This window comes from Cicer arietinum, chromosome 7, assembly GCF_000331145.2.
Source record: "Cicer arietinum cultivar CDC Frontier isolate Library 1 chromosome 7, Cicar.CDCFrontier_v2.0, whole genome shotgun sequence".
NCBI lineage: Eukaryota > Viridiplantae > Streptophyta > Magnoliopsida > Fabales > Fabaceae > Cicer > Cicer arietinum.
Window position 1 is genome coordinate 43,083,694 of NC_021166.2, and position 11,900 is coordinate 43,095,593.

At 31.5% G+C, this 11,900-nt stretch overlaps 1 protein-coding gene across 2 annotated transcripts; it reads right to left on the reverse strand.

Moving 5' to 3' along the window:
- Window positions 1-383: 383 nt before the first annotated feature.
- LOC101504427 (uncharacterized) lies at window positions 384-6,732 on the reverse strand. Of its 2 annotated transcripts, none has more exons than XM_004509995.4 (8): window positions 6,556-6,732; window positions 5,378-5,603; window positions 5,157-5,291; window positions 4,346-4,568; window positions 3,631-3,817; window positions 2,996-3,180; window positions 1,726-1,863; window positions 384-812 (listed from the first exon to the last, which is right to left on the reverse strand). In XM_004509995.4, the coding sequence occupies exons 1-8, from the start codon at window positions 6,644-6,646 to the stop codon at window positions 684-686; spliced, it is 1,314 nt and encodes a 437-aa protein (XP_004510052.1). In that variant the 5' UTR covers window positions 6,647-6,732; the 3' UTR covers window positions 384-683. The 2 variants fall into 2 exon arrangements, with proteins under 2 accessions (XP_004510052.1, XP_004510053.1); XM_004509996.4 differs by having other exon boundaries at window positions 5,378-5,617; window positions 6,556-6,695.
- Window positions 6,733-11,900: the final 5,168 nt, after the last annotated feature.

The window sequence follows — 11,900 nt, forward strand, 5'->3', positions numbered from 1 at the left end:
AAGCAGTGATTGGCCCTTTTTATAATAAAAAATTAGAACATTCGATCAAATTACATATCAAATGGTTAAAAAAAAATTTATACTCTAAATTCAAATTAAAGCATAATATTTAATATATTAATATTATATAATAATATTGATGTTTGTCCGATAATTAAACTTTACGGATTCAAATACTCTTTATTAGATCTCAATGACTTTGTTTTTTGTTTCTCATAAAAATTACTAGGGAGTAAAATGGAACAATAAATCAGGCATATTTAAGATAGCATTAGAGACAAGGATTTGGATATCTTGTTTGTTTCGGGTAAAACCGATTTCTCAAAAGCAGGGATTTCGAATGTGACTGAAACTTAAAATATTAAAAAATGCAAATTATAAAATACCCTAGTAACTGAAAATTAAAATATTGAAATGCAAATTCTAAAAAACCCTAGTAACTAATTACAGTATGTAAAGACTAATAATTTGCAAAGAATCATGATCTTACTTCAAGAATGAATTAACTAAGTTTGATGATAAATAATTAATTAAATAAAACCTAATCCTATGTTTTCTTTCAACTGATTTGAGTAAACACATTCTCTTCTCAGTGACTGAAAAAGAAATTCTGCAAAATTGCATCAAAATATAGAATTACATTGAAGAAATTAAGTGAATGAACCTCCAAGTACAAATAAAACTCATGAAACTCTCAACAAAATGTTGGTTAGGTATGCGCCTTCTGGGTATGATGGATCAATAGGATGATCACAGGCAGCTCCAGCATCTCTCAGAACAGTGATTTTTCTCTTTGCCATAGATGCTGCACCCTAATAAAACCATAAAATGTAATAATTCATTAACTTGCTCTATGCAAGATAATTAGTGAAATGTCTATCCAATTAACTCATTAAAAGTTTATAGACTTTTTTTTATAACCATGTTATATGTACCTATGTAGCATTGACGTTTCTGATGGATACTAACACAACACTGATATATTAATTACATTCAATTAATTCATTTTTTTAAATTATCATTGGTGTCGATGTTGTATATGGTGTGTGTGTCAATATCTGTGTCAATATCCACCACCGCTCAATAGTGATTCATCTTTGTTGGGGAACCAATTGGGCACATAAAGTCGGTTCTCCCCTCGCATCAGACTTTCTCCATATGCAAGTTGGGGAACCAATTGGACTTTGTCCTATCTATTTTTTGTAATTGGGTAACTATCTTAGATTTTGCAACTCTAAGTTTTTAAAAGGGAAATAAAATTGTTAATTTCTCAAGTTAAACTCGATTTCATTTCCCTTCAGATGTTTAGTATTCAAACATGCTAAAGTTTTGTCCTCTCTTCTCCTTTTATTTCCTTCCCCCTCCGTTCCTCCTCATCCTTTCTTTTTCTTCTAACTCTCAAATAAAACATAATAATAGTTGTTTGCTCCATTAGCATCTTATTAGTTACGTAATCAATTATGCCTTTTAATCATTTTTCTTCACTAATGAACTATATGTTATTATGTGTGCATTGGCTAGGCTAGGATATAAAATATTCAGCACTTTAATTTTACTGCAAGTGTGTTTGGCCAAATAGATTAATAACATAGGGCTGTCATATTATCAACAAAGAAGCACAGTCGTTAAATTTATGACTTGATAGAAATTCTTTATAATTTTAGTTCTTTATAATTTTAGAATAAAAATGCATGGGCAATAGATTTCAGATAAGACCTACAATACCTGTAGAATACGCGGGAATATGCCACTCTGGGTCACAGCTCCGGAACAGGAACAGGTCATCAGAAGACCACCTCTTTTAGTAAGTTGCATGGCCAACGAATTCAATTTTCTGTACATACCAGATGCACCGTGTAGAACCTGTAACCAATGAAAAGCTGAAAGTTGAAAACGAGCAGAAGGAACAATGTATTGCAAATTGTAAAATATTAGCGACAACACCAAATCACACAATAAATTTCAAGATCTTCACTCTTGCAGTTGCTTTCTTGTTCTAAGTAAATTCAAGTATAGCACTGGTTACATTATTAAATAGTTTGAAGCATTGAATATCACATACATAATCAATAACAACAATCAAAGACCATTCCTACCCTACTATATGAGATCAGCTATTTGGATCAATCAACGCCATAAAGCCCTGTCATGTATTAGATCAAAGATGGATCCTTCACCTCTGATTTTCTCATAATTTGAACTATAGTTTTCCCCATTCTCCCTTTACCTCTGAATTTCTCTGATTTGAAGTTTGAACTATAGTTTTCCAAACACATCTTCAATATGTTCACCTCCTACAAAGGTGATAACAAAGGAAGCGCCTAATAAAGGAAGACGTCAAAGCGGTGTGCATCAACTAAACATGACCCATCATAATGGTAGCATGTTGATGCATTCTTTGTCTTACAAGATTAGATTGCACACCACCTTCTGTGTTATTAACATGTTGATGCGTTTTTTTCTTACATGATGTATAAACTTAATTTTCTCGGTTGCAAGAGTTGCAAATTAATAGCTTTAATTTAGCAAGGACATATGTATCAATGTGTGACATGTGGTCACATTCTCACCTAGAATCTGCTTTAGTTCAGGTGGAAATGCAACGCAAGTGGTTCAAAAGGTTGTAGCAAATTAGCAACATTAGATTAAAAGGAGAGCTTATTGCTACTGTTGTGACATCAATGGGCAAAGAGAGCAAGACTTTAATGGATTTGCAGCGTTAGGAAATGGTACCAACCACGAAGACAATGTAAAACTAAGAGATAGGATTGTGGTTCCAATGGCTGATATTTGACACCACTGATTAAAAGTACCATAACAATGACCAATTTTGTAATGCTGACAATATAGCATCATCGGACATGATAAAAATGCAAAGCAAATAAACTATATTACAAACCAACAGCAAAGAAACCCAATTATTCTCTTCTTTGGGAAAGCACAAGTGTCAAAGTATGCCAAAATATAACTATATATTTGCAGCCATAATTGATACCTTTTTTGAAGGTGCTAGTTTAGGAGGATCAATAATGACAATATCCCACGATTCATCTCTAAGAACAGCAGCCTTCATGAATTCAGTTGCATCTTCTCTCAAAAACGATATTCTTCCAGGATCAATGTTGTTAAGTACAACATTTTCTTTAGCAAGCTCGAGAGCCGGCAATGACGAGTCAACACCTAGCATAATTGTCAACATAACCAGAGTTATTAAATCAGTCTACTAGTCACAACTTGCAACAATAATAATATCATACAGATTAGTTAAACTATCCCGGTATATATTTGTTCTAAAAGAGTTTGTGAAAAGATTGAGTTATAATGTATACTCGAGAAAATTCTCTATTGCCCTTCATGAATCTCAAAGCTACTTTAGGACTATTATAAGCCAGGGAAAATAATTCATCTAATTTAAAACAATCCTATCACAAGTAGAAAAGCATAGTTATTAGGTTATTATGACTTGTTGGGTTGGCTCCACCTTTCTTGAACTAGTCTTTAATTCTCAGTATTTGTATGCTTCATTTCTTTCTAGAACAACCAAATTATTTATAACAGTAAATTGTCAATCATAGATAAATCACAGTAAATCGTCAATAATGAAGAAAGAATTAGCAATATAGAATGTACCAGTGACATTTAGAGCACCTCCACACACTGCATTTAGAGAAAAACCACCACTATAGCAACAAAGATCAAGAACCTTTTGACCATCTGAAATACTTGATATAAACTGACGACTCTCACGCTGATCTGCATAGAATCCTGTCTTCTGTCCTTTCAGTGAAATTGTATACACAATTCCATTTTCCGTAATCTGGCAGATGAGAACAACAAACACAAAAAATCTCAAACTTGGTAAATTTCATAACTCCGTGACTGTAAGTAAAAACTTCCAACTTGCTTCTTATTGCTTCTCAGATCTTTAGTTCTAGAAACATCAAAACAGATGTTAAGGTGCAGAATATAATTTACATTATGTAAGGATAACAAAACCTTTAAGACTAACTTATTTTCATCCAAAATAGAAATTCCTGAGTGCTTTTCTGAAAAGAAATAAAATAGTTAACATTTAACTAACTTTGTCAAATTAAAACTGAGTAGAAAGGTTGGTTCGGCTGTATTTCAACTTTATGACACACTGCATCTATGTACCTTGTGCCATACATCAATGCAATAGCAAACAAGAAATACAAGAAGAAATAATAAGACCATTGTCTAGAGGCACTAATCTACTATCAAGTGCAATGTCATGTCATACATAAATAATTACCTAGGGGAAGTACATAGAGAAAAGAAACAATTCAAAATTTTGATGAACAACATTTTATGGACCAGAGTATACCTTTGTTCTTTCAGGACAAGTAGATGAAATCATTTCCTTTGAATCGACTACATTAACACCGTCTTCCTTTAAAATATCAATAGACGGCCTCCAATTTATGTGATTGATATAGTTGATTTTCTTGATACATCCCTCTATCTCTGATTTGTACTTCTCAACCCAAGCAGCAGATGATGCTACTACAGCTACATCTCCAAAGACATCAACTATCAATCCTGATAATCTGTAGGAAGCCAGTAAAACACGATTCAAAATCATCCAAATGAACTTCTCGGAGGCATTATCATTTGAAAATTGAGAAGAAGAAAAAAAGTGGTTATATACTTATATGTGATTAGACCTACTTAAAATACAAATTTCAAAAAGGAAATATGTTGGAACAAAAAAAGCGGCATACAAGTACATTCCTCAATTAATCACTCTTGTATGGAAATAGAGAGAAAACTTTTTATCATAAAAGTAAGATGTAATGTAAGAGTATGGTTTTACAAAAGAGGAGTGCTAGCAACATACTCTTTAACGCACATTTTCTAACACATTCTCTTTGATTGGTTAAAAATTAAAATTCACATAGATCTCACCAAACCATGTGGGTCCCATACAAATTTGGTGAGACTCATGTGAATTTTAACCAATCAAAGAGAGTGTGTTAGAAAATGTGTGTTAAAGAGTGTGTTGCTAGCATTATTCTTTAAAAAAATGTGAAAAAAATCATTGATTTACACGAGCAACAACTGTTCAGTGTTGTACGGAAAATTAAAGTTGACAAAAGGAAAAATGAAGATGAAAAGTCGGATCCTTCATTTCTCACCTGTCACCCTCACTATTGATTAGACGATATGCATTTGTACGGACTGAAGGAAGACCCAACCTTCTACGTAATTCAACAGCAGCATCAATTCTTGTTTCAAGCAGTTTCTCCATGTTCAACGCACATGCCGAATCACTGCATCATAAAAATTCAAACGTCATGTCAATGTGCTAAGCACGAAAAAAGGGATGAATTATGAATTAATAATCATTTACAAAAACCTGGTAGCTTCATCTTCAAGCTGCATGAGGCGAACACAGAACATAGAAACAGAGTTGTACAAGCCCCATCCTATTGGTTTCTCTGTCCCATCTGATACAAGAACAATATCTCCAGTCTTAGGAGGCGGCCGCCCAATAATTCTATCGACGGCTCCACTGTATACCATTGGGTTTCCATCCTTAAAGAGTTGTGTCTTCCCCTTCTTTAGCACAACCTTTGCAACACCTACCAAACCCAAACTATTGATAAAATAATTCAGTAAGCTTAAAAGACATTAAATTTGGCCATGTATTACAGTTGACATAACTTATAATTAAAAAATCATATAGATGAAGAACACATTAAGTTTTGTAACAACAAGCCTTGATTAAAGTAAGAAAGAATCCAGTTGAGTTAATCCGTATAAACTCTTGATTCTCATGCAATGTAGTGTTTAACAAGCTATAAAGCATTCACACAGCACAAACACTAGACATGATATTGAGACATAGACACTGGTTATAGTTTAAGAAATAGAAGTAATTGAAATGTAACTATATGTGCCGTGTTAGTGTCAGATGTTAGAAGATTAGAAAATATATTTAGTATATTTTATATTATAAAAGAGTATCTCTTAGGATTATATTTTATATTACTTATTATTATTATTATTATTATTATTATTATTATTTATTTATTTTATTTTTTTATTCATGATTGAGTCTATGCATCCCTGTAAATAGGGATTAGCAATGTATCTCTTGGGATTTTTGATTTATTTGTATCAAGTCATTATTCAATAATTGCATTCTAATGAAACCCTAGTCTTCTTTTGTTCTTTCTCTTCTTTGTAATTATGTACATTGTTAATCTTCAGATACCAACATTCGTCGGACACCAGATACACTTTCAAACTGATGTGTCAGTGCTTCATAAAATAAGTAATCACTATTTTCATAAGTCTCATTAGCTTATTAAAGTCCAAGAAAATGGTTATACATTTGAACCTAAGTTACTATGAGAGCATTTTATTCTAAACACGAAGCATTTTCTTTTTATAATTTATTTATGGCTATGTATACCAAAACTCAATAAGAATCGAACAAGAATAAAAGGATAAAGAAATGAAAACTGGAATAAACATTTGTTTAATAAAATTGCAAAAACAGAAAAATGAAAGAGAATGAGAAAGTGACACCTTTGGGTTGATGGGAAGCAATTTGTTGAAGGGTGGTTGGCAAAGAACAAACCGAGAGGGATCGCGTAAGGAATGTTGGAAGCGGCTTCATTTTCACCCAACTATCTTCTTCTGTTGATAGAATTAGAACGAAGAACTACGAAATTCGATTCTGAGTTTTTATAAATTTATAATAATAATGATACAAACATTGAAATTTTAAGATTTAATTTATAATTTACAATAAGGGGCGGTTTACAAAAACATTTGGTCTTTTCATTTTGTTTTCATTTATTAAAAGATGTATTCATTTTTAAAATTTTAAGATTTAATTTCAGAAATGCATTTGTCTTTTATTTTTATTTTCAGAAAGTACAAATATTTGAAATGCATCAATTCTTATTTATCATTTTATAAAATATTTTGTGAATAAATATGAATATTTTTATTTTATTATATATGTGTTGTTTACTGTGTATTAATATAGAGTTGTTTGATAATTGTTATTTTTGCGTTATTTTAAAAGATATTTTGAGATACTATAGTGTTTGAGTTTATAGTTTATTTGTTATAAATTTATTATTGGTTTGTTTATTTGTCATTCACTACTTTTATGTCCACACAATCTATAAAAAAAAAAAAAATCCTAAATGTCCATTAACTTATTATTTTGATTATATGTCTAATATCAGCATTTACTTTTATTTTTTATAATAAATATAATTTTTTTTCAATTTTATTATTTCATATTGAATGGGCTGGAGAGGGTGTTGAATTAAAATCCACCCCAATATATCTAGTATATGAATCTAATTGTTGGTATTAGAACATTTATTCACTACAAGTAGGGGTGGGAATAGGTCAGGCCGTCCGTCAGGGGCCTATGGCCTGGCCTACTTATGGCCTGGCCTGGCCTGGCCTGTTTAATAAAAAGGTCAGGCTCAGGCTGTTTTTAAAGCCTATTTAATTAAATAGGTCAGGCTCAGGCTTATAAAAAAGCCTATTAGGCCTAACATATTATTCATAAAAAGCAATATTATTTATTTGTTACCTTTATATTTTATAAAAATCAATACTAGTTATTTGTTATCTTCATATATATTAGTAGTATATAAAACTTGAAAACCCTAATTGTTTATTATTAGTATTGAATATGAGTTTGTTTGAGAGGATTTGTTTAGAGGTAATAATTTGAGTTTGTTTGAGAGTATTTGTTTGACAGATAATAATATGTGCGTTTCAATGAAAATTTTATCTTTTAAACCAAAATTCATTTTTTAGGGTTTAAAGGGTGTTTGTTTCTGATTTTTTTTTAAATATTTTAATGCGAATAAGGCTTTTAAATAGGCTTACAGGCCATGCCATGATAGGCCGTAGGCCAGGCTCAGGCCGAAAAAAAAGCCTATGATAGGCTGTAGGCCTAAAAAATTCATCGTAGGCCAGGCTCAGGCCTTTCAAAGCCTGGCCTGGCCTGGCCTATTCCCACCCCTAACTACAAGAAACAAAATATGATTTTTCTTATTGTTATAAATTACAATAAATTTAAGAAAATCCTGAAAAATACATATTTTCAACTATCGTCTTAAGGGCCACATGACCGACGGTTATTTAATTGATCAAAAACGATTTTTAGTAATTTTTTCAATTAAACCGACATATACTTTTAAGGGTTATTAGTCATTAAAATTCTTTGAGATTCAACAACCACGCAAATTCATTTTCTTTTTAGTGTCTTGTAATTTTTAAGCGTGAAATAAAAAAATAGTTTAAAATGTTTTGTTTTATCTTGCTTTCCTTACTATTCAATTTTCAAATTTACTTATTTTTATGTAACTATTGACCTTGTGTTAACATATATTATGTATTTGATATTACTCATAGAAAGCAAAAAATCTAAATGTCTCTATTCTTCTTCATCCACCAAAGAGAGTAGTTTAAGATAATTTTTGCTTTGTAATATCTCCTTTAAATTAGCAGTTTCCACAAAAATTTAATGTTCACTACGCCAGAAATGACATTTAACAGCGCCCATTTTACAGCGCTTGTCACAAAAGCGCTGTAAAAGGTATAACACACTCATTATTTTATTTTTAAAAGGATCTTTTACAGCGCTTCTTCCCAAAAAGCGCTGTAAAAGGTATAACACACTCATTATTTTATTTTTAAAAGGATCTTTTACAGCGCTTCTTCCCAAAAAGCGCTGTAAAAGGTATAACACACTCATTATTTTATTTTTAAAAGGATCTTTTACAGCGCTTCTTCCCAAAAAGCGCTGTAAAAGGTATAACACACTCATTATTTTATTTTTAAAAGGATCTTTTACAGCGCTTCTTCCCAAAAAGCGCTGTAAAAGGTATAACACACTCATTATTTTATTTTTAAAAGGATCTTTTACAGCGCTTCTTCCCAAAAAGCGCTGTAAAAGGTATAACACACTCATTATTTTATTTTTAAAAGGATCTTTTACAGCGCTTCTTCCCAAAAAGCGCTGTAAAAGGTATAACACACTCATTATTTTATTTTTAAAAGGATCTTTTACAGCGCTTCTTCCCAAAAAGCGCTGTAAAAGGTATAACACACTCATTATTTTATTTTTAAAAGGATCTTTTACAGCGCTTCTTCCCAAAAAGCGCTGTAAAAGGTATAACACACTCATTATTTTATTTTTAAAAGGATCTTTTACAGCGCTTCTTCCCAAAAAGCGCTGTAAAAGGTATAACACACTCATTATTTTATTTTTAAAAGGATCTTTTACAGCGCTTCTTCCCAAAAAGCGCTGTAAAAGGTATAACACACTCATTATTTTATTTTTAAAAGGATCTTTTACAGCGCTTCTTCCCAAAAAGCGCTGTAAAAGGTATAACACACTCATTATTTTATTTTTAAAAGGATCTTTTACAGCGCTTCTTCCCAAAAAGCGCTGTAAAAGGTATAACACACTCATTATTTTATTTTTAAAAGGATCTTTTACAGCGCTTCTTCCCAAAAAGCGCTGTAAAAGGTATAACACACTCATTATTTTATTTTTAAAAGGATCTTTTACAGCGCTTCTTCCCAAAAAGCGCTGTAAAAGGTATAACACACTCATTATTTTATTTTTAAAAGGATCTTTTACAGCGCTTCTTCCCAAAAAGCGCTGTAAAAGGTATAACACACTCATTATTTTATTTTTAAAAGGATCTTTTACAGCGCTTCTTCCCAAAAAGCGCTGTAAAAGGTATAACACACTCATTATTTTATTTTTAAAAGGATCTTTTACAGCGCTTCTTCCCAAAAAGCGCTGTAAAAGGTATAACACACTCATTATTTTATTTTTAAAAGGATCTTTTACAGCGCTTCTTCCCAAAAAGCGCTGTAAAAGGTATAACACACTCATTATTTTATTTTTAAAAGGATCTTTTACAGCGCTTCTTCCCAAAAAGCGCTGTAAAAGGTATAACACACTCATTATTTTATTTTTAAAAGGATCTTTTACAGCGCTTCTTCCCAAAAAGCGCTGTAAAAGGTATAACACACTCATTATTTTATTTTTAAAAGGATCTTTTACAGCGCTTCTTCCCAAAAAGCGCTGTAAAAGGTATAACACACTCATTATTTTATTTTTAAAAGGATCTTTTACAGCGCTTCTTCCCAAAAAGCGCTGTAAAAGGTATAACACACTCATTATTTTATTTTTAAAAGGATCTTTTACAGCGCTTCTTCCCAAAAAGCGCTGTAAAAGGTATAACACACTCATTATTTTATTTTTAAAAGGATCTTTTACAGCGCTTCTTCCCAAAAAGCGCTGTAAAAGGTATAACACACTCATTATTTTATTTTTAAAAGGATCTTTTACAGCGCTTCTTCCCAAAAAGCGCTGTAAAAGGTATAACACACTCATTATTTTATTTTTAAAAGGATCTTTTACAGCGCTTCTTCCCAAAAAGCGCTGTAAAAGGTATAACACACTCATTATTTTATTTTTAAAAGGATCTTTTACAGCGCTTCTTCCCAAAAAGCGCTGTAAAAGGTATAACACACTCATTATTTTATTTTTAAAAGGATCTTTTACAGCGCTTCTTCCCAAAAAGCGCTGTAAAAGGTATAACACACTCATTATTTTATTTTTAAAAGGATCTTTTACAGCGCTTCTTCCCAAAAAGCGCTGTAAAAGGTATAACACACTCATTATTTTATTTTTAAAAGGATCTTTTACAGCGCTTCTTCCCAAAAAGCGCTGTAAAAGGTATAACACACTCATTATTTTATTTTTAAAAGGATCTTTTACAGCGCTTCTTCCCAAAAAGCGCTGTAAAAGGTATAACACACTCATTATTTTATTTTTAAAAGGATCTTTTACAGCGCTTCTTCCCAAAAAGCGCTGTAAAAGGTATAACACACTCATTATTTTATTTTTAAAAGGATCTTTTACAGCGCTTCTTCCCAAAAAGCGCTGTAAAAGGTATAACACACTCATTATTTTATTTTTAAAAGGATCTTTTACAGCGCTTCTTCCCAAAAAGCGCTGTAAAAGGTATAACACACTCATTATTTTATTTTTAAAAGGATCTTTTACAGCGCTTCTTCCCAAAAAGCGCTGTAAAAGGTATAACACACTCATTATTTTATTTTTAAAAGGATCTTTTACAGCGCTTCTTCCCAAAAAGCGCTGTAAAAGGTATAACACACTCATTATTTTATTTTTAAAAGGATCTTTTACAGCGCTTCTTCCCAAAAAGCGCTGTAAAAGGTATAACACACTCATTATTTTATTTTTAAAAGGATCTTTTACAGCGCTTCTTCCCAAAAAGCGCTGTAAAAGGTATAACACACTCATTATTTTATTTTTAAAAGGATCTTTTACAGCGCTTCTTCCCAAAAAGCGCTGTAAAAGGTATAACACACTCATTATTTTATTTTTAAAAGGATCTTTTACAGCGCTTCTTCCCAAAAAGCGCTGTAAAAGGTATAACACACTCATTATTTTATTTTTAAAAGGATCTTTTACAGCGCTTCTTCCCAAAAAGCGCTGTAAAAGGTATAACACACTCATTATTTTATTTTTAAAAGGATCTTTTACAGCGCTTCTTCCCAAAAAGCGCTGTAAAAGGTATAACACACTCATTATTTTATTTTTAAAAGGATCTTTTACAGCGCTTCTTCCCAAAAAGCGCTGTAAAAGGTATAACACACTCATTATTTTATTTTTAAAAGGATCTTTTACAGCGCTTCTTCCCAAAAAGCGCTGTAAAAGGTATAACACACTCATTATTTTATTTTTAAAAGGATCTTTTACAGCGCTTCTTCCCAAAAAGCGCTGTAAAAGGTATAACACACTCATTATTTTATTTTTAAAAGGATCTTTTACAGCGCTTCTTCCCAAAAAG

Excerpts from the sequence above, each read along its gene's own strand:
- LOC101504427 (XM_004509995.4), bottom strand. The coding sequence starts at position 6,646 with ATGAAGCCGCTTCCAACATTCCTTACGCGATCCCTCTCGGTTTGTTCT. Across the intron at positions 5,292-5,377 it reads CTTGAAGATGAAGCTACCAG|TGATTCGGCATGTGCGTTGA; the intron begins GTTTTTGTAAAT and ends TTTATGATGCAG. Across the intron at positions 3,818-4,345 it reads CTTGTCCTGAAAGAACAAAG|ATTACGGAAAATGGAATTGT; the intron begins GTATACTCTGGT and ends CTCATCTGCCAG.